The sequence below is a fragment of the Fukomys damarensis genome, unplaced genomic scaffold (genome assembly GCF_012274545.1).
Source record: "Fukomys damarensis isolate Sample0158 unplaced genomic scaffold, DMR_v1.0_HiC HiC_scaffold_19, whole genome shotgun sequence".
Taxonomy (NCBI): Eukaryota; Metazoa; Chordata; class Mammalia; order Rodentia; family Bathyergidae; genus Fukomys; species Fukomys damarensis.
The window spans coordinates 68,510,031-68,531,319 of NW_022900931.1; the positions used below are offsets into that span (position 1 = coordinate 68,510,031).

The 21,289-nt window shown below is 41.5% G+C and overlaps 1 protein-coding gene across 4 annotated transcripts; it reads left to right on the forward strand.

Annotated features, from left to right (window-relative positions):
* Positions 1-1,096: 1,096 nt before the first annotated feature.
* Positions 1,097-17,237, forward strand: LOC104857016 (zinc finger protein 154). 4 transcript variants are annotated; one of them, XR_004518050.1, is made up of 4 exons: positions 1,097-1,377; positions 2,727-4,483; positions 5,997-6,165; positions 6,270-6,306. XR_004518050.1 is itself a non-coding variant. In XM_033766090.1 (2 exons), exons 1-2 carry the CDS (start codon positions 1,344-1,346, stop codon positions 4,061-4,063), a joined length of 1,371 nt encoding a protein of 456 aa, XP_033621981.1. In that variant the 5' UTR covers positions 1,097-1,343; the 3' UTR covers positions 4,064-5,697. The 4 variants fall into 4 exon arrangements, 1 of the variants encoding a protein (XP_033621981.1); XR_004518051.1 differs by having other exon boundaries at positions 2,727-4,340; XR_004518052.1 differs by lacking the exons at positions 5,997-6,165; positions 6,270-6,306 and adding an exon at positions 17,203-17,237 and having other exon boundaries at positions 2,727-4,340.
* Positions 17,238-21,289: the final 4,052 nt, after the last annotated feature.

Here is a 21,289-nt window from a genome sequence, read left to right on the forward strand (position 1 = left end):
AGACCCCTGTGCCAGGCCAGGAGCACTCGCAGCCTCAGGGGGCGGTGCACCGGCGAGGCCAGGTCGTCCCGGATCCGAGGGCCGCGCCCTCCCCCCGGGCTCTGCACAGAGAATGGACCCAGCTGTCGAGGTTCAGCGGTATCCCCCGGACCTGGCGAGGCAGCGTGTAGTGGAGGGGCGATGAGGACACTGGGCACCGTGGCTTTGCTTGTGCATAGAGTCCCCTGTCTGGTTAGAGGTGACAGTGAGCACTCAGATTGGAGGTAAGCCAGTCAAGATGGTCGCCTGATTTCAGACCCAGGCACAGTACAGGGAGGCCCGAGCCCCTTCAGCCCACCGTGACTGGATCCTAAGGCCTGCCTCTTCCCATGGCTCCCATGGCCATGGAAGGAAGGGTATGGAACCCACACAGGGAAGTGCAGGGTGACCCCCTTTCCTCACTGGCCTGATCTCCACCCCCTTGTTCTCGGCATTGTGGTGTTCTGGACTCCTAGGAGCTACTCTTCTAGTTCTTTGTTGTAGAGTCCTGAAGAAACTCCAAGCCTAAGACGCTAAATCCATGCCATGGGCTTAGGTGGAGGTGCTCCCACTTAGAGCAGCCAGTGCAAACAGTTATGGAAGGTTGTTCCCAGAACTGGTACCAGTGTATGGAAATGCTTGGAACTAAAACTAAGCTGGGAATATTTAGGAAACCATGAGTCTCTTTTATACGAGAACAGAGAGCTGGGGCATTGGGATTGCAATGGCTGCTTGAGAAGTTGGGTGTCCCTTCAGAAGATGGTGGGAAATTTGGATTAGAAAAGGGAGGTGGCTTTACCATGGTCTTAACAGTCTCCATTGGTCTGCGGAGCAACAAATGGACTGAGCAACAAATGAAACTGAAGAAGGAAGATCAGGGCTCAGGGTATTGACATAGCCCAGGAGAGAGTTAATGGGCCAATGTTGTGCCTTAGGAGATGTGATTGAGACCTATATGACCTTGAGTATTTTAGGGGCATAATTTTAGGGGTGGGAGGGCATACATCTTTCTGTGCCAAATCCCTAGGTTAGTTATCTGTTTGTCCCCATTCCTGTTGCTGATGACTTGTACCTGGTGACCAGTGAACCCTTGGCAGGACCATGACAATAAGGCTGATTTCTTGTCTCAGCTGAGGAGCTTGGGAAGAATATGGGGCAAATACCTAGGCGAATGCATTGTTTTCCTTCAGGAGAGGAATTATTTGTGCTTTGATCTATCTCCATCGTGCCAGGGAAGCGTGACTTTTGATGACGTGGCCGTACACTTCTCCTGGGATGAATGGCATCTCCTTGATGAGGCTCAAAGATGCCTGTACCATGACGTGATGATGGACAACTTGGCACTTATCACCTCCCTGGGTAAGGTCTTCTCACTCACCCATGTACTCTGAGTTAATCTGTGGTCTTCCCCTTCCCAGGGTTAAATCTGTCCTAGTAACTTGACCATGGGCTCTGCTCTCCTCGCCTTTCAGTTTCCTGGGTTGGTGCTGTGGTCAGTGGGACTGAGGTGTGCATACTGCCTTCTCTCCTTTAACAGCCCCAAACCCTGCTTCCCTGCAGCCTAGCAGGGAAGGATTCAACACCAGTAGTCTTAGAGTCACCTTGGGGTATCCCACCTTCCTTGCTTTCTCTGAAGGGTTGTCTCTGTCCACGCCCAAGGTCCCAGGTGTCCTAAGTTCTGCTTCCTTTCACTGACCTTTCCTAATGCTTACCTGTATCATTGGTTAACCGTCACCAACATGTTCACACTAAGGTGGACCTGGACTCTTTTTGCATCTCCTTCCTCAGAAGTTTTCTTTGTGATATTTGAAGTTTTGTTTTCCTGGGCTGTCATGTGATGGGTTAATGCTTGTCTCCGGTCTTTCCTTTCCCTTAGTACTTGCATCACCTGGGTGCCGTGTACTGTGTATCTTGAAAGTAGGGAAGATAGCTAGTGATTCACAGGATAGCTATGAATCCAGCAACAGCAAACGGGCTGAGAGGGAACCTGGTCCCGGGTAAGAGAAGACATGAAGGCTGTGTTCAAATTGCAGCAGGTGTGTATTCAGGTTGACTAGTGTATTGGTGTCAGTTCAGGGGCTGTAGCTCATTCACTTCCTTTATCTGTTCTTGACAGTTTCCCATTTTGTGAACTGTACCGATTGCCCATTCTAATTTTGCATTTATCCCTGGCTTTAGTCCTTATATCTCTTGACTCCATGTCCCTTCACCTTTACTCAGTGATTCACATGCAGTATCTCCAACCTGGCCTGTTTATATTGCGTGAAGGCCAGCTGATTTTTTTTTTTTTTTTGTACCAGGAATTGAACTCTGGACCTTGCACTTAGGAGACAGGTGGTGGAACCCCTGAGCTAAATCCCCAGCCCAAAGGCCAGCTGATTTATTAAAGTTGTGATTTCTTGGGCCTGGACACACCTTTCCACTTAGTACTCATGTTACCAGCTGACAAATTTCTCCCCAAAATTGCTTCTGTGGATTGAATTTTAAACCCTATGTCTCCTTTCTGTGTTGAATCACAAAGGTGTATCCCTTACCTCATGGCTCTCCCTCATCCTGTTATCTTTATAGCCTGGTATTGCCAAGCAACCTGAATCCATTCTCATCCTGCCAGTAATCCCATGGAATTTTCCTGGGATTTTCACACGTAGTCCTAAGGGGCTGCTCCCTCTCACCAAAGTTAGCACTTCACCAGCATTTCTTTTCCTTAGGTTGTTGGCTTGGAGTGGAGGATGTGGCAGCATCTTCTGAGCAGAGTGCTTCTTCAGATGGAATGTCCCACGTGAGGACTCCTAGGGCAGGTCTGTCTCCCCAAAAGGCTCAGCCCTGTGTGCTGTGTGTAGACATCATGCACATGACTCATCACCAGCACGGAACACATTCTGATCAGAAACTGTACAGATATGGGGCATGTGGAAACCAGTTTTGTTTCATCGCAGACACTCATCAGCATGAAAAGCTGCAGTTTGGCCAGAAATGCTTCAGAAGCAATGGGGGCAGGTCCTTGTTTGTGAACCGGTCCAAATCCCATGTGTCGTGGGAGCACTTTACCTGCAGGAGAGTGGCAAAGGACTTCCTATCCAGCTCAGAATTTCTTCATGAACAGGCCATGTGCACTAAGGAGCAGTCAAATAGCAAAAGTAATTGTGGGGCTGTCTGTCACAGTGGAAAAACTCAATATGAGCAGCTGCAAGCCCCTAGTAGAGAACGCTGTTACATCTGTCATCAGTGTGGGAAATCTTTTAGTAAAAGCTACAGCCTCAATGATCATTGGAGAGTTCACACTGGTGAAAAGCCTTATGAGTGTGGGGAATGTGGGAAATCCTTCAGGCAGAGCTCTAGCCTCATTCAGCACCGGAGAGTTCACACTGGAGTGCGACCTCATGAATGTGAGGAATGTGGCAAATTATTTAGCAACAAGTCCAACCTCATTAAACATCGGAGAATTCACACTGGAGAAAGGCCTTACGAGTGCAGTGAATGTGGGAAATCCTTTAGTGAGAGCTCTGCACTTCTTCAACACCAGAGTGTTCACACTGGAGAAAGGCCTTATGAGTGCAGTGAGTGTGGGAAATTCTTTACTTATCATTCCAGTCTCATAAAGCACCAGAAAGTTCATCGTGGATCAAGGCCTTACGAGTGCAGTGAATGTGGGAAATCATTTAGCCAAAACTCCAGCCTCACTGAACATAGGAGAGTTCACACTGGAGAAAGGCCTTTTAAGTGCAGTGAATGTGGAAAATCCTTTAGCCAAAGCTCTGCCCTCCTTCAGCATCGAAGAGTTCATACTGGAGAAAGGCCTTATGAATGCAGCGAATGTGGGAAATTATTCACCTACAGTTCCAGTCTCCAAAAGCACCAGAGAGTTCATACTGGATCGAGGCCTTATGAATGCAGTGAATGTGGGAAATCCTTTACTCAGAACTCCAGCCTCATTAAACATAGGAGAGTTCATACTGGTGAAAGACCTTATGAATGCACCGAGTGTGGAAAGTCCTTTAGCCATAACTCCAGTCTCATTAAACACTTGAGAATTCATAGTCGATAAAGGCCTTATGAGAGGCCAGTATGGAACATCCTTTAGTCAAAGTTCCAACTGCATTTCATACTGGAAAATTGACTTTAGAAAAGTCCTCCTAAGTGTAGTGAATGTGAAAAAACATTGAGCTGAAGGCCTTATCTAACTGTACACCGCCGCATTCTCACAGGAATTACACCTTGACGTGTAAGGATGTGGTGTTTTCTTGTTTAGTATGACAACTTTGGAGGGGTTACCATCTTCCTGAATAGATCCTCATATGTCCAAACATCCATACAGATTCCAGGTATGTGGGAACTGCGTTGCACTTTTTAACCTGCTCTGGGCTCTTGCTGGATTTATATCCCTGCAGATTCTGTAGCAGAAATTGGCCTGTACCTCTTGCAGTTGCCCACAGTGTGCACTGTTCACCCATACCAGTGTGTTCAGGTAAGTGAACCTGTGTTCTCCCATTTGTGGGGGAAATTTTTTAAGTAGCCTGAACATTTGCTCCCTTTTTGTTTCTTCTGATGAGATAGGGCATGGACCAGATTCATTTTGGGCAGAAGGACTCTGCTGGTGACTTGAAATGATAGACTGCCTTTTTAGGGGACATTACTGGTCTTACATGATTCTTGATGGAAATTTTCAGCCTCAGAAGTCACCAACCATGGGAACTGCCTTTCTTCCAGTGCTTTTGTTTGTTCCATAAAGTGGTTACAGCTAACTTTGCCATTTATCTTGGGAATTTTATTCATTGAATGTGGTTCTGCTAACATAAAGGGGTGACCAGGTTTTGTTGGAATCCCAGATGTGTCCCTCAGAGGGGTTGAAATGATGATAAAATATACTTCTCTTTCTAATTTGGATCTGGTTTGTATGGCTGCCTGAGGCCCCCAAGAAAAACCTGCAAGGCATTGTCCTCATTTGTATCCTAGATGCTATAATATGTTGTGGGCTCAGAGGTCAATCTGAGGAGGCGTATTGACAATCTTGGGCTTCCAAGGGGAGCATAAAGCATGAAATTACTCTCTTATTCTCAGGTGATAGTGTATCATACTCAGTCCTGGTTTGGGAGTCATGTTCCCTAGGGCCTTCTGTGAGCATGTTTGGCTCAATATCCTGATTTCCTTAGGGTACCGTGATTATACAGGGATTATATTTATTTCAGGAATCTGCATTAATGAGGAATGGGAGAGATGGCCACAAATTGTTTGTAAGGTGCCCCTTCTAGATGAGGCCTGCATGGTGTTCCAGCCGAAGATGAGAAGATTTAGAATGTCTCAGTACCTCTAGTCCTATTGTGTAGCTGAGGTTTTCCAAGAAGATGATGTAAAGGTTTTATGGAATGCAGTGGCCTCTGGACTATTCATCTCAAGGTTATTACTACGCAGCCAGGAATACAATAGAAAGAATGGAGATCTTAGTCCATTCTTGTGGCCTCTGTGAGCAGCCACCTCTCCTGCTGAGTCAGGTGGAAATGGCCTTTGCTGCTCACCTGAGTTTTCTATCACTGAAGAAAGGGGCCATCCTCTAGGTTACAGGAAGAAAGCTGGTGGAATCTACATAGAGCTCTCAAATCTGATTTTCCAAAAGCCGAAAGAGAGCTGGGGATTTAGCTCAATGGTTCTGCTGCCTGCCTTGCAAGCACAAGGACCCGAGTTTGATCACCGGTACCAAAAAACAAAACAAAAAAACAAACCAAAAACAGAAAGAAATTCAGACTTTCATTTTGAACTATATTTATAAATCCTTAGTAATATAGATCATATGCTATTAATGGCAGGTATTTATACATGGTGAGTTTTGACTTTCATATAAACCCATTAATCTATTCTTATAACCATCATACATCAATCCATCACCTACATATTTATCTTGCGCTCTTTAACATTGCTCCCTTTGCCTTCCAGACAGCCATTAATTTACCTCCAGTAGAAGTAAATTTGTTTTTATTTTTCAGAATTGTATATTATTGAAATCATGAAGTTGTTACTCTCTTTTCCCGTGGATACATTCAAACAGCCTATTTATCTTGAGATTCATCAGTCATGCTTATATGAATAGTTCTTTTTTATTGCTGAGACATCTGATGTTCTATGGATAAAGCACATTATTTCTCAGCCTTTTGGGTAAGATCATGTGTTATATGGATAAAACACTTTTTTTTTAATCATGTGGTCATGGATATTTTGTCTACACTTTGTTTTGTTTTGTTTTTTGTTTTTTGAGACAGGGTCTCACTATGTAGTTGAGACTGACCTGGAACTCACATTGTAGCCCAAGCTGGTCTCGAACTCACAGAGATCCTCCTGCCTCAGTTACAGAGTGCTGGGATTACAGGTATGCGCCACCACGCCCAGCGACTTTTTGTTATTGTAAAAAAAACCACTGCAGTAATTTGAATATAATTCTTCACTTCAATATGGTTCATTTATCTTATGTTAACAATGCAGTGCCTGAGTCACAGTCTAGGTGGATGTATAACTTATTAAGAAAGTCCAAATTGGGTTTTCTCTAGATTCTTATGAGCAGTGTATAAAATTTCCAGCTCTTCCATCTTTGCCAGTGATGAACAATTAGTTTTTTTTGTTTTTTTGTACAGGGGATCAAACTCAGGACTTTGAACTTGCGAGGTAGGTGGTGGCACCACTGAGCTAAATCCTGAGCGCATAGTTAGATTTTTAGCATTAATTTATTCAGTAAATGTGCACCAGTATCACTCTGGGTCTCAGTTGCATTTCCCTGATTTTTCTTATGTTGAACATTTCTTTCATATATGTATACCCCACCTCGATGTGTCCTTTAGTAAAATGTCTGGTCATATCATTTATATATATGTAAAAGTGAATGTTAGCTCCATCCTTTTTCATTAATGGATAACTAGATAGCAAAACAAGTACTTATACCTGAACTTCATGCTTTAATGATGTGACTTGCAGAACAGAATAATTGTTTTTGAATACCTGAGCTCAGGAGCATAGAAAACAATAAAATATAGAGAGATGATTAGGAAGTAAGAAGGTTTTATGTTTGTTTTTAAAATAGTTTGGGGCATAACTGACTTAAACCCCCTGTGCTTAAAACATTTATTTTTATGTTTTGGTACATAGGCACGCCCTCAAATCAAGTTTCTCCTTTTTAGTTCCTCCTTCTGAACATAAAATTTATTGGTACACTGACATGTTTTGTCTTTTGTTAGCTTTATTTTCAGCATGTACAGACAGTGGAAATGGTGGAGAGTGGTGGGAAGGCATCGTAGTGTAAGGGAATAGTGAAGTAAGGATCACAGCTGGGAGAAGGCTCGGTGGGAGGCAAGAGACCTTTCCCCAGGAATACAGAAATCTTCCCCAGTCCTTTAGGTAAGGGCACCACCAGCAGCTCCCCATCTTCCAGGGTGATGATCCTCTACCTGCAGCTGCAGTGCAGGGGCCTTGCTTTGGCCCCTGCTCCTGCACACCCTCGAGAAGCTCCCGAGGCAGCCCCACTAATCCCTTTTCCGCACTGCTGGAAACCAGCTGAGGTGGAATTGGGTTGCTTTTTGTGGAGGTCTCCAGGGAGAAAAACATCATAGAGAATCAGTTCCAGGCCCAAATGGCCAGGCCTTCAGGGAATCTGAGGTGCATATACAATATATTTATTATAACCAAATCCATTAATGGATTATCATTTACAGATTTTAGGAAGTAAAGAATATTTGAATGTATACTTAGCACATGCCTTTAGTATTTTAATTTACTTATAAAGAACAGATATTTCATGGTAAGGTATCTAACTTGTTGATAAAACCTAAGGCATCAGACAAACACAAATTAATGTCCCAGCCTCCCCTCCACCCCAAGCAAAATTATTCAACCAACCATTGTTAAGGTCTCAAGTACTTAAAACATAATCCTGATTGGTTCACACAGGCAAAATGCATGTTGACAGTTCTGAAATCACCTTTATCTTTTAAACACTTGCTAAAGTCATGTGAACTAAAAGGCACTTGGGTGTGTTTTCTTAATGAGTGGTCTTTTAGATTAATTTCATGCTATATAAACAATTCTTTTAAAAAAGTACAGATACAACATATACACATGTATATGAATATACTTAAAGATTAAGTTTTATAATTACCAGTTATTAAAAAGCTATACTAGTTCCTTTATTTTTCTTTTACAGAAAACTCAGTCCCAATTAGCATGTCTTAAAGTAGGATTTCTGGTGTAGCAAAGTGAGCAATTTACTTCTCAGATGAGGTTCATTGGTCATTCTGTCTGCTTAAATTTTTTCACCTTTAATTTATCATGGGTTTTAGTTAACTTAAAAAGCTCTTGCCCCTGGGTTTTAAATTATTTACCATTGTATTGCAGTTTAGACATAGCTGGTCAGAAGTTCACACATTTTATCCTGGCTCTATTACTCTAGGCCTCTTAATGTTGAAAAATAAACCAGTTTAGGAGTGTCATGTTCCTCCACAGAGAGAAACATAAAAGCAAGCTATCTATAGTCAAATTTCCTCATTTTTCTAATCAAGTAATAAAGGGCACAGGAGAATGGAAAAAAGAAAACTGCTACAAATAGAAATTTTGACAATGATTTTGAAACCAATGAGAGCTTATTTAATACCCAAACCAGTTTAGAATGAACCAAGGACTCTCAGCCAGATGAAGGGAAATATAAATTGGAGGCAGGACAGTGTCATCTGAGGAATTGTACAATCAGTGGGCCTAAAAGGCTCTGCTGGTACTTGGTACTGACCTGGATAACAGCAAATTAGTTGTGGATAGTATCCTGGCCAAAGTTACTCCAAAGAATCTTGAACACATTTACATTAAATCAGAGTGCACTTTGAATTATATAGGCTCTGCGGTATCACAATAATATCACCCTTTTCTAAGTAACAGGTGACTCTGACTTTGGGCTCTTGTCTGCATATTCTGTCCCTTCATTTGGGTTTAAGATAGGAAGGGAGGTTGTTTACACCATCTGGAGAAGCAGATTGTCTCTAAAAGAGAACTTGTAAAGATTAAACCCCATACATTTAAAACATTTATTTCTATGTTGTGATACTTAGGCATGCCCTAAAACCAAAATCTTCTCCTGTCTTTAGTTCCTCCTCTTCAGCATTAGATTTATTGGTACACTAACATGTTCTATCTTTTGTTAACTTTATTTTCAACATGTACTGTCACTGGAAATGGTGGAGAGGTGGAGTGGAAAAGCCTCACAGGGTAGCCCCATTGTAATGATGCACTCAGCAGAAGACGCTGCAGCAGTTGGCTGTAACACAAGCAGTTTTCTTTCCTAAGCAAATCATAACAGAGTCTTCAAACACACCCAGAATCTCTAGCTTCTGTCTTTCATGCACAACACAGAATCCAAACTTGGCACACAGAACAGTTGAACATTAAACTCCAAATGAGCTCCCAACAGAAACCCCAGAACAGCTCAAAAATCTGCAAAATTGCTCACACAGCCCCACATGACAAGAAAACAGAAGGTTGAGAGCTGGTATGTATAATAAATTTAAACTTCTTGAAAGTCAGGTCCTTTACAACTCAGAGATAGGTGAATTACAGGCCAAACACTGGGAGATTTAGGGTTAGGCACTGTAAGTGTGGCCCTAAAACCTTTCTCAAGGAGGAGCAGAGTGCTGGGGATTCCTTTCTTGTGGTCAGGTCCAGTGCTGGCCATGGGATTTGTGCCGGAGTGTGTCTGTTTTTCCTGTTTTTATATATTTTTTCTCAGCTGCCTGGTACATGAGATCTTAACTTATTTCTAGTTTTCTGTCAGTGGGGCTTAATCTGTATTTTGTGATGTGGTGCTTTATGTTAGGAGGAAAGTCGGGATCTGCCTGTTCTGCCACATGAGTGATTTTACCTGATCCCATCACCAGTTAAAATACCCTCCCCCATGTCTTCCTCGACGTTACTCATGATGAGTAGATTTCATCTATGGAAAGACACATAAATGCTTTTAAAATCTCATTGGATGGGACAGTGTCAGTTACTATGAACAACCATTACCGTAGTAAGCCTTTAGAGAATCAATCCTCAGTTTCTTAAGAAAGAAAAAAATCACAAAACTACATAATTGTAAGACTATTCTGTTTTTTGGTTTTTTGTTTGTTTTTTTTTTGGTACCGGGGATTGAACTCGGGTCCTTGAGCTTGCAAGGCAGGCCACCGAACCGCTGAGCTAAGTCCCCAGCCCTGTAAGACTATTCTTATAGGGAACCTGAAACAGAATTTTCAGAAATCTTCCAGAAGTAGCTGAACTTTGGAAGTCAATAGCTGACCCAAGTCACTTAAAAGAAATGAAGGCAATAAATAATAGTTATGTTTTCTCCAAAAGCCATCAAGCTGAGATCCCTGTCTGTGGCTGGAGATGTAGTTCAGTGGTAGAAAGTGACCATGCCCTGGGTTCCACAACCAGCATGGGCAAAGAACATAGACTCTTGTCTGAATACTATTCTACTGTGCTTCCTTATATCTATAATACTTTAGTCATTGCTGTTCCTATTTTCTACAGACCCCTAGTTTTACCCATAACAATGACCCTTTTACTCATTTTCTAACTTACTACTGTTATAAACAGCACATGTGGAACCACTCGCTAGTGAGGCTTTTGTGAGGAGAAAGTATTCCACAGAATAGAGACTAAAATCAGGGATAGAGTACAGCAGCTAGCTGGAAAAAGCTGGGTTTATTATATCCCTGTGTGGGTGGACTGACATTGGGAGAGATAAGTATCAACAGCTAGCTGGAAAAGATTTTGTCTGTAGGTAAATGGGCTAACATCGAGAGAGAAACATTCGCAGCTAACTGGGAAAGGAATTAGGATTATGTAGGCATTGGAGGGGCTACGGAATCTGGGGTGAAATGTTTATGATTGACTCCAGCGATGGTCAGCTCAGGTGTGGACAGTCACTGGACACTTTTGGCTCCAGGAAGATTGTCTTCTGTTTACTGAGAAATAGCCTGTTTGCTGAAGGTGGTCTGTTTGCTTTTGTCCTTTATGTTTGTGAAGGGTGCACTTAGGTCAGACATGACAATTATTATGTGGTAGGTCAGAGTTGATTAATTTCAGACTGCTTTTCAATCATCTCTATCAAGAGCCACCTCTGTGAGTCCTAGTGGCTGCTGGATATGCCATCCATCACCAAACCCTACAGTGTACAAGCATCTGGGCAACTTTAGTTTCATCATCTAAGACCGTAGGAAATTGTAGACAGTAGCATTTATATGTGGACCTCTGTGGAAGATTAACCTTAAAATCAATTTGTGACTTTGCTAGATATTTTTCAGAAAAAATAATAAATTATTAAAATCTATTTTCAAAACCACAGATAATACTATATGAATAAAAATTAATAGGAATTTGAATGCACATCCCAGCTAATGTAAGACTGTGGAACTAAAACGTTGTAAAATCATTGTTGTGGTCCTTACCCTGCATAGGGACCCCCATTTTATAGACCTCCAATTTTAGAAATTACGACTCAGAAGAGATCTTCCAAATGAGAAAGCGTTTGATCAGTCACACTTATACCTGCTTGAACTATTGCTAATTCAACAATTTAAGCAGTGTTCCCATCCACTGGGATCATAACAAATAAAAAGAATGTAAGAAAGCTGTAATTAACTTTTGCAGAAATTATTAATGATTTCTCAGGTCAGTTACAACTTACTGGTACAAGTAGTGATAGACAGTGATATCTCAGTCCCTAGATTTCTTGTTGGCTAGTCAAGGTCTTGTCTTGCCATTTTTTTTTGTTTGTTTGTTTTTGGTTTTTGGTTGTTTTTTTTGTGTGTCTTTTTTTTGAGACAGGGTCTCACTTTGTAGTTGAGACTGACCTGGAACTATGTAGTCCAGGCTGGTCTTGAACTCGCAGCGATCCTCCTGCCTCAGCCTCCCTAGTGCTGGGATTACAGGTGTGCGCTACCACACCCAGCCTTTGCCATTTTTAATATTCCATATTGTAATTGAATCTATAAAACAGACAAAACAGGATACTTATCACCTAAAGAGAAAACTTTATCTCACTAAGGTTAATCTTCACAGACTTTAGAATTTGTTCTTGTCCTGGTTGGAAATTCTGATTTATGGTTTAGAGATCCTTTACAGGGATTCATAATTGTTTTTCTTTCTTTCATAGTAATTATTATGTGGGTTATTTTCATTGGCTTTTCTGGTGACAAGTCTAGTTGATCTTTATGTGATCTCCGTGGTACCAAAAAATTAAAAGGTCAAGAAGATCTTGCAGTACAGTTAGCTGTAATGTAAGTGGATAAACTCTGAGCAGTGAGAATCTGAATATCTAGGGTTCTATGAGTTTTTCAATCTCTTGTAAGACAGAGAAAACAAAAGAGGGGCTGATAAAATATGTGAACAGAAAATGGCTAAATTGTATATACCGATATAACTTTGACCAATAATCTGCATATTTTAGACCAGAGAAGCCACCTATTGCCAATAGTAACCAGCCCAAGAAGCCATAAATCTAAGCCATGATTGTATCACGTCAGACCACTGTGCCTAGCAACAAACATGGAATAAAAGCATTAATATCTATACAATTGGTACAGATACTTAAACCATAATTATTAATAGACACTCCCTATTATTGTGTTCATTTCCAGTGTAACATCAGTGACCAGATGTTAAATACCTGTCCTTAACCAATTATGTATCATTCTATAATACTCATTTCCAACATGAAAACATATGATCGGGTTATGTTCCTGAGCTTCAGATGAGATCAAATGCACTGGAAGTATTTTGTGGTGACCTAAACTTTATATAGTGGCACTTAAAATATTTCAAATTATATGCTAATTTGTGAAGTGTGGTTAAAATCAATGTGCCAGCTAAAATTACCCGTTATTGTATAGTAAATGTTCAAGGAAAAATGCTAGTCTAGTACCATAATGGTTACTTTAGATGATTCAGGGGTCAAACTTACGTTATGTTTGTATTGTCCATATTAATAGACTTTTTACAACTTTGCCTCCCTTCATTTATGTCATTCCACTAGGAATAGTGTCAATCCTGCTAAATAGCAAAATTACAACTGCCGTTCAGCCAAGTGTAAGGCTGAGATGATGTGCAGTATGCGATGCACTGTAATGTCAGCGCTTTTATTTTCTATTTTCTTTCACTGTTTTGTCTGCCTGTAAATTTTACTTTTTATTAAAGGTTTATTGGTACGATTTAGATGTACGTAATGATCACACCCATCGTACGGAATTTGTCCCTGTACCTGATCTGCATTGATTCTTCTTTTTTTCCCATTCTACCCTTCTCCCTTCTCCTTTTTTTTGGTACCAGGGATCGGTCCTCCACCGAACCGCTGAGCCGAATGCCCCGCTGCTCTTCTCCCTTCTGACCCTCTGTCCCCTCTTATTTACAAGAGCTTTGTTTCCATTTTATCTTTTTTCTTTCCCCTTCCTGCCTTTCCCTCTCCCCCCACCCTGGTGCTCTTTCCCATTGAACATTTTGTGCCTATTTCACAATATCTCTTGTACATTTATTTGGGTCTTCATTTACCCTACTCATGTTTCCTTACCCTGTTTGGCTCTGCATTGCTCTCCCAGTTGCTGTGTTGCTCTCAGACAGACACAGCCCAAGGCTGTTCCCAGTCCTGTGTATAGTTGGCCCCTCCTGGCCCTTGCATGGCCTCCTCTGTTCCACACTGCTGGCTCCTCTCATGCCATGACCTCCTTGTCCTGCCACTGCCACCCAAGGCTGCTTCCACTGCTGATTGCAAGTCAGAGGGAGGCTGACTTCCTGGCCTAAGGCTGCTTGTGCCGCTAGTCTGGTCACAGGGTGCAGGAGTACCGGTTTCCCTCTCCTTTTCCTAACCACCCAAGACTGCTTGTGTTGTTGGTCACAGCCTTGTCTGTGGCCTGAGTCCCTCTCTCATGTCAGTTGTAGGACAGGAGGGTTCGTGTTGTTCCACTTGGTGCCTTAATGCCCCTGCCAGTCCCTAACCTTGTTGCTAGAGGTTCTAGTTAGCTGCTGTAGTGCAAACAAACAAAACTAGTGGAAGGTGGGAGCAGCTTCCTGGTCACTTGCCTGTGTGTGTACCAGCAAAATTTGTTGCCAGGCTGTCGTGTGTCCTGTTTGCAAGAAATAAAAAGAGGAGGAGCCTTATATCCCAGATCTATCCTATGTAGGTTGAGTTGGTCACACATTTGCAATCTCTCCATTTGTTGGGGAGGGCTCTCAGTGCTTTTAGAATGAGACGTCATTGGGGCTGGGGATTTAGCTCAGCGGTTCGGTGGCCTGCCTCACAAGCACAAGGACCCGAGTTCCATCCCCAGTACCAAAAAAAAAAAAAGAATGAGACATCATTGGTAAGTGCTTCTTGGTGCCTCTGTCTCTCATTTATAATGTCATTGAGTTACCTAACAGTATGTGATACAGCAAGGTGTTACCTTACATAATGCTGTAGGGACAAATGAAAGCATTTAAAAAAAAAACTCAAACTTGTAACAAATTTAGAGAAAACTGCCTTTTTCTCCAATAGAGAAAATAGGAAACTTGGAAACTACAGCTCTTTGAAAAGAGATCGAAGTGATATCAGAAAATGGAAAGACATCCCTTGCTTCTGGGTAGGAAGAATCAACATAGTGAAAATGACCATATTACCAAATTATACAGATTCAATGCAATCTCGATTGAAATTCCCACAGTATACTTCACAGAACTAGAGAAAACAATCCAAAATTTCATTTGGAACCAGAAGAGACCTAGAATAGCAAAAGCAATTCTAGGCAACAGAGGTATGGCAGGGGGGTTATCACAGTCCCCAGCTTGAAACTATACTACAAAGCCACTGTGATCAAAACAGCATGGTACTGGCAAAGAAACAGACACAACACACTGAGGAGAGAGGAAGTACAAAGGTAAAAGGGGGCAAGAGAATGGGAGCCATGTTATGTCCCTAATAACAACGTTTGGGCCATAAATGTCTCTAATTACTCATTTTTTAAAATTCTACTTCTCATTAATAGCTAAATGGATGCACATTGAGGCAGTACTCTTAAGTGAAATAAATAGGACATGTGTAAATACCAAATAGCTTCTCTAGTGTGAGAAACTGAAAGTGTAAATGAGGACTAAGAGGTATAATAGATAACGTGAAATAGAAAAGGGACAACAGAACGGGAAATGGGATGGGTGGGGACAAATGGGAATGGATTTGATAGGAGAAAACACAACAATGGAAACGGAGTCTTTGTAGGTCGGTAGGTAGGGGTTGAAGGGAGGGCAGGGGAATGCGGGAAAAAATAACCAAGATGGATGATGTAAAGGTAAAAATGTCCAACAGTGAATGTCATCATACTGTACACCTTAAATGTCCCAATAAAATTTATTTTGAAAAAGAACTATTAGGCTACAGCACAGTTCTGGAAAATGAGACGGCCAGTGTTGTACATATAGTTTGTTTGAACACTGACGGCATAAGTGGCTCACTTTTTCTGGTAAAAATCATATTTTAAGAAAATGATTTTGTTAATCTATAAAAAATGACAAAGGCCGGGCGTGGTGGTGCACGCCTGTAATCCCAGCACTCGGGAGGCTGAGGCAGGAGGATCGTTGTGAGTTCGAGACCAGCCTGGACTGCATAGTGAGTTCCAGGTCAGTCTCAACTACATAGTGAGACCTAAAAAAAAAAAAAAAAAAAAAAAAAAAAAAAATGACAAGCAACTCATCCAAAAGAATGGGGAGAGGGAGCCCATAAAAGGAGAAGATAAAATCTAGGTTTAATACATTTGAACTTGTGAGACAGAAGGCAAAATGATGTGTTCAGTTACATGGAAGTAAATCTGACATAACCTCCGGTAAGAAATTAAACAGCACATTTTCCGGCATAATTAGAAAGAGATGGATTCTAAAGGCTAATGACAACATGGTTTTAATAAAGTTCTCTTTACTAAGCCGAACAACTGTGTCTGAGCCTTGAAGTCAAGAGATTTGGGAGGAGCCGTGATTGGAAGCAGAGACTCGCAGAGAGGAAAATACCTTCAGATGCAGCCAATATAGGGACCCCTGCTGCCGTCCTCCACGTGGAGACCTCCTCCCTCAGTCCCAGGCCTCGTTCTCCCTGAGCTTAGCTCTCTCCCATGTCCCTTGGCTCAGGAACCCTGTGTGTCCACGGGGGACGGGGATATATATGTCTTTGGTGTCTGAATCTAGCCCAGACCCTCCCTTTCCTTCTAGAACCCTGATTCGATGTCCTAGATCTCAGTATTCAGAGATAGGGATAATAATTAGCCAATCAGTTTCCTCCTTTTAGATCTCAATTTGTAATTTCAGGGTTATGACTAGAGATGTGCTAAGAATAACAAGCAGTGCTTCTGATAATCCTCATTCTAAAGGAAGAGTCGACTTAAAGCACCTAAACCCTCTTAAAGTAACTACTGAAAGGCATATTCATTATGAACTTTTATTTTTCACATCAACTCATACAGAATTGAAAAGGTTAGAAGAGCCACTTTCAATCACTGTGTTCTGTGTAGTGCACATTTACCTTTTAATGTGGAGGATCTTAAGTAAAGAATTGGAAAGAATTCCTTTTTTTTTTTTTTTTTTGTACCAGGGATTGAACTCAGGTTCTTGTGCTTGCAAGGCAGGCGGCAGAACCACTGAGCTAAATCCCTGGCCCAAGAATTCCTTTTTAATTGAATTGTTTTTACATTTAACTAGATTAAAACTGTGGGAAGCCAGCCATGGCCCACTGGCTTTTTGAAAGACAACATTTGTTCCTTTTTAAGGACTGCAAGTGTTAAACAAACTTGTTTTTGACCCTGCACGGGAGAAACTCGGACAGCCAAAGATCTGTAGGAGTCAGGTGCTTCCTGTTAAAGATCTGACGTTATCTGTAGGAGTCAGGTGTTGTAACTCCATTTTAAGTTCCTCCACCTATTGTGGGAATCATGATTATCAGTTGCAAGTGTTGTTAATTCGTTTTTCTTGAGCCTGCTTTCTCTTTCCCGTGTGAACCCTCGTTCCCGTGGAGCGGGTGTTGAGGTTACTATGGTAATCCTAGCCCATAATAGTTCGGTCTTTTCCTTTAAAAGGCTGATGCCTGCCTGCAATAAACGTCGCCTTGATCCCGCTCTTGTCTTGGCGTCCTTCCTTTCTCTCTGCCCCACCTCCACCCCGCTGCTCTTTCAGGTTTGAGGCCCTCCTGGACAGTGCTCTGCGTCGCCGGCTCGCGACATGAGACCAGATATCTTCACAGAGAAGACAGAAAGTAAGCACTTTAATAAGATGAATAAATGTGAGGTCTGATCACAATGTCATGGGCAATAGAAGCAATCTGCTAAGAGATTGAAAATCGAAGAAAAAAATTCTTTTTCCCCTTGGTACTACGGATTGAACCACAGGGCTTTGTACAGAGCTACACTCTGTCTTTTAATTTTTATTATTTTCCTCCAGCCCTTTTTTATGTTTGATTTGGATACAAAGCCTCACTAAGTATGCCAAGCTTGGCTTAAACTTGCATCCCCCTGCCTCGGCCTCCCAGAGTACTGGAGTTACACGCATGTGCCACGACTTCCATCTAAAACCCTCATCCTCTTATGTAATCCACTCCATACTCATTTCGGGATAAACCCAACTTTGCTCCTCCCTTAAATATACAGATGCAGGTGTATATAGCACAGTTTATGCTGAACTACTTGGTAACTGGGAACGACCTATGTGTACCCAAGGAGCTCTACCCAGAGGCAGCAGATAAAAATTTAAGCTCATACATTTCTGACAGGTGCTAGTTTTCCACCTGGGAGCAGGTGCCCATTCTAGTTAGCTTTCATAATCTCACGGAAACGCAGGGATACAGGTGCTGGCTCCCTGCTTACATTACAGAGGGCCCTTAATTCCTTCAGAAAGGCATCCGAGGTCATTAAACTGACAATTTCATTTAGTTTGTAAAAATACATTTCAGTCTGAGTGTGGTGCAGCACACCTGAAATCCCAGTTACTCCAGAGGCTGAAGTAGGAAGATCCCAAGTTTGAAGACAGCCTGCGCAGTTTAAACGAGACTCTATTTCAAAAAATGAAAAAGGATGGCACGTTCCTACACATAATGTTTTTACACCGTAAGCAATTAACAAAATGGCAATAGTTAAGGCCTTACCTGTGGGAAGCCAGCCATGGCCCACTGGCTTTTTGAGAGATAACATTTGTTCCTTTTTTAAGGACTGCACGTGTTAAACTTGTTTTTGACCCTGCATGGGAGAAACTCGGAAAGCCAAAGATCTGTAGGAGTCAGGTGCTTCCTGTTAAGGATCTGACGTTATCTGTAGGAGTCAGGTGTTGTAACTCCATTTTGTTAAGTTCCTCCACCTATTTGGGAATCATGATTATCAGTTGCAAGTGTTGTTAATTCGTTTTTCTTGCGCCTGCTTTCTCTTTCCCGTGTGAACCCTCGTTCCCGTGGAGCGGGTGTTGAGGTTACTATGGTAATCCTAGCCCATAATAGTTCGGTCTTTTCCTTTAAAAGGCTGATGCCTGCCTGCGATAAACGTCGCCTTGATCAGACTCTTGTCTTGGCGTCCTTCCTTTCTCTCTGCCCCATCTCCACCCCGCTGCTCTTTCAGGTTTGCACTGCGGGACAGTGCTCTGCGTCGCCGCTCGCGACATAAAACATTTTGAGAAGTGGGTATGTAATACCCATTTTTACGCATATGGTTTTAAGACTAGCAACTTTTCATTGACAGAACAGGGAGGAAAATATGACAGAGAAAAAAGAAAAGGAAGAAGGAAGGAAAATGGAAAGAAGGAAACTGAGTTTTAATGAGAGTTTATGGAAAAGGTCATCTCTTGTGTTTGTGAAGGAATCAGTTTGTACACAGTGGCGAGGGTGGACACAGCTCATTTCGCTCTTGACAGGAAATACCCCGTTTCCTGACAGCCCTCTGGGCGTCTCGCTCCCAAAGCCATCAGCGGGAGTCCCTTTCTCCTGCCTAATCCATGTTTCTAGACTCTGATTACCGAGTCTTCCTGGGAAGAGGAAATAAACTCACCTGCGTGGCTCTCCCTGCTCCCCGGCCCGCTAGCTTCCCAGGGCAGCTTTAATGAGCCTCCTTCCCTCTTCTGATTTTTCCAGGGCTTAGCTCCGTTTACTCAGGTACCTATCCTAGCTACCTATTGTTTATTTGTCTCTTGGTCTCACTATTATCTTGTATTTTGATGTTCAAATTATTTATATATTGGATTTCTCATGTAAGAAACCATTCAATATTTAACCTCTGTGTCAGATCTATTTTGCTTATTTTGGTATCAAGGTGCATCACTTTTCCAACAACTGACATGAATGTGCCCCCCATTATGGCAAAATAATACTCCATTGTGTTTAAATACATTTTCTGTACCCATTCATCTGTTGATGGACAAATAGTCTGCTTCCAAGATTTCGTTATTGAAAGTTGTGCTGCTACAAACTTGGGTGTGTGTGTATCACTGTAATATGTTGTCTTTAAATTTGCAGGGGGGAGATATCCAGGGAGTATAGGTGGAATTTCTGTTTTTAGTTTCTGAGGAAATCCCATACTAATTTTGTCACTTTGTATTGCTCTGTATTCTCCTGAACAACACAGAAGTGTTCCTTTCTTGCCCGTAACCTTGCCGGTATTTGTTCTTTTGTGTGTGTGATGGCGGCCATTCTTTCTGGAGTAAGATGGACTCGGTATTGTTTTCAGTTGCATTTCTCTTAACTACTGAAGATGCCAAACATTCTTTCATGGACACACTGACCAGTGTTCTTCTTCTCCGATGTATCTGTTCATTTCAGTTGCTCATTTTTTATTGTCTTTTAATGTGGGAGGGTCGAATTTAAGTTCTCTGTATTTTCTAGATATTATTGTTGTCCAAGGAATAAACAGCATTTTTTTTTTTTGCATTCTGTAGTTAGTTTCTGTACTCTATTGGCTGTTTCCTTTGTTATGCCAAAGTTTTGTAATGTGATATATATAGCCTTATTCTTTAATACTTGGTATTGTATCTTTTTTGTTAATAAACTCCTTGCCTATGCCTACATCAAGATTTTTACCTATTTTATCTCCAAACAGATTCAGTATTTTTGCTTTAATGTCTAGGTCTTTGATCCATTTTAATTTTAGTACATAATGAATGATATGTGTCTAGATTCATTCTCCTGCTTATAGAAAATGCGTTAAGTACCATTTGCTCTTTTCTTTAGGTATGTGTTTGGCCTCTGTCACAAGATCAGATGGCTGAATGTGCCTCAGGTTTGCTTGTCTGTTTTTGTGCCGTGCAGTTTTTACCACTGTAACTTTGTAATATAATTTGAAGTCTGGGATTGTGATGCCGCCTATTTTGCTTTTGTTGCCCAGGATTGTAATTGCTCTTGTGGGTCTCTTCTGGTTTCATATGAATTTTAAGACTTTTTTTTTTCAATTCTGTTAAGGATACTGGTATTCTGATTGAAATTATACTAAATATGTTAGTTTTTGATAATATGGCTATTTTAAGAATACTGATTTTGCTTATCCAGAAACGAGAGGTGTCTTTCCATTTTCTGAGGTCCTCTTCAGTCTCTCTCTCTCTCTCTCTCTCTCTCTCTCTCTCCTCCACTCTCTGAGGATACTATAGTTTTCATTATATGGGTCTTACTTTTAGGGGTAGGTTAATTTCTAAGTAATTTTTTTTGAATCTATGCTAAATGTTACAGTAAATAAGACAAAGATACATTTGACCCCACGGAAGCATTACAGAAAAAATGGAATTATAATAAAACAGGAATAGGTCTAGATGCTTGCAATATTCAAAGACAGCTGTTCCAAATAGCAAAGCAAGTTGCATTATTCAAGAATAAGTGAAGGTCCAGCATATATCATTTTCCCCTATCTCCTTACATGTCAAGTAAAAAAAAATTCATCATAGGAAAATGATATGAGCACACATTTTTCAAACAAGATGTATGGCTGACAAAGATGAAAAAAATGTTCAATATTATGAACTATTTTATTGTGGGCAAAAATTTAAAAGACTGGCTATATGTGTCAACAGGGATGTAAAGGAACTGGAATTCTACACTGTTGGTAGGAATCAATAGGGAACCACATTTACAGTATGGTATTTACTATGTTCTTAAAACACCCCCCTATGTTGAACTGAGGCATTACAATTTGAGTTAACACAAGGGAATAAAATGCCCGGGCTGGGGGTTTAGCTCAGTGGCACCGTGCCTGCCTCACAAGTGCAAGGTCCTAAGCTTGATCCTGGGTACTGGAAAAAA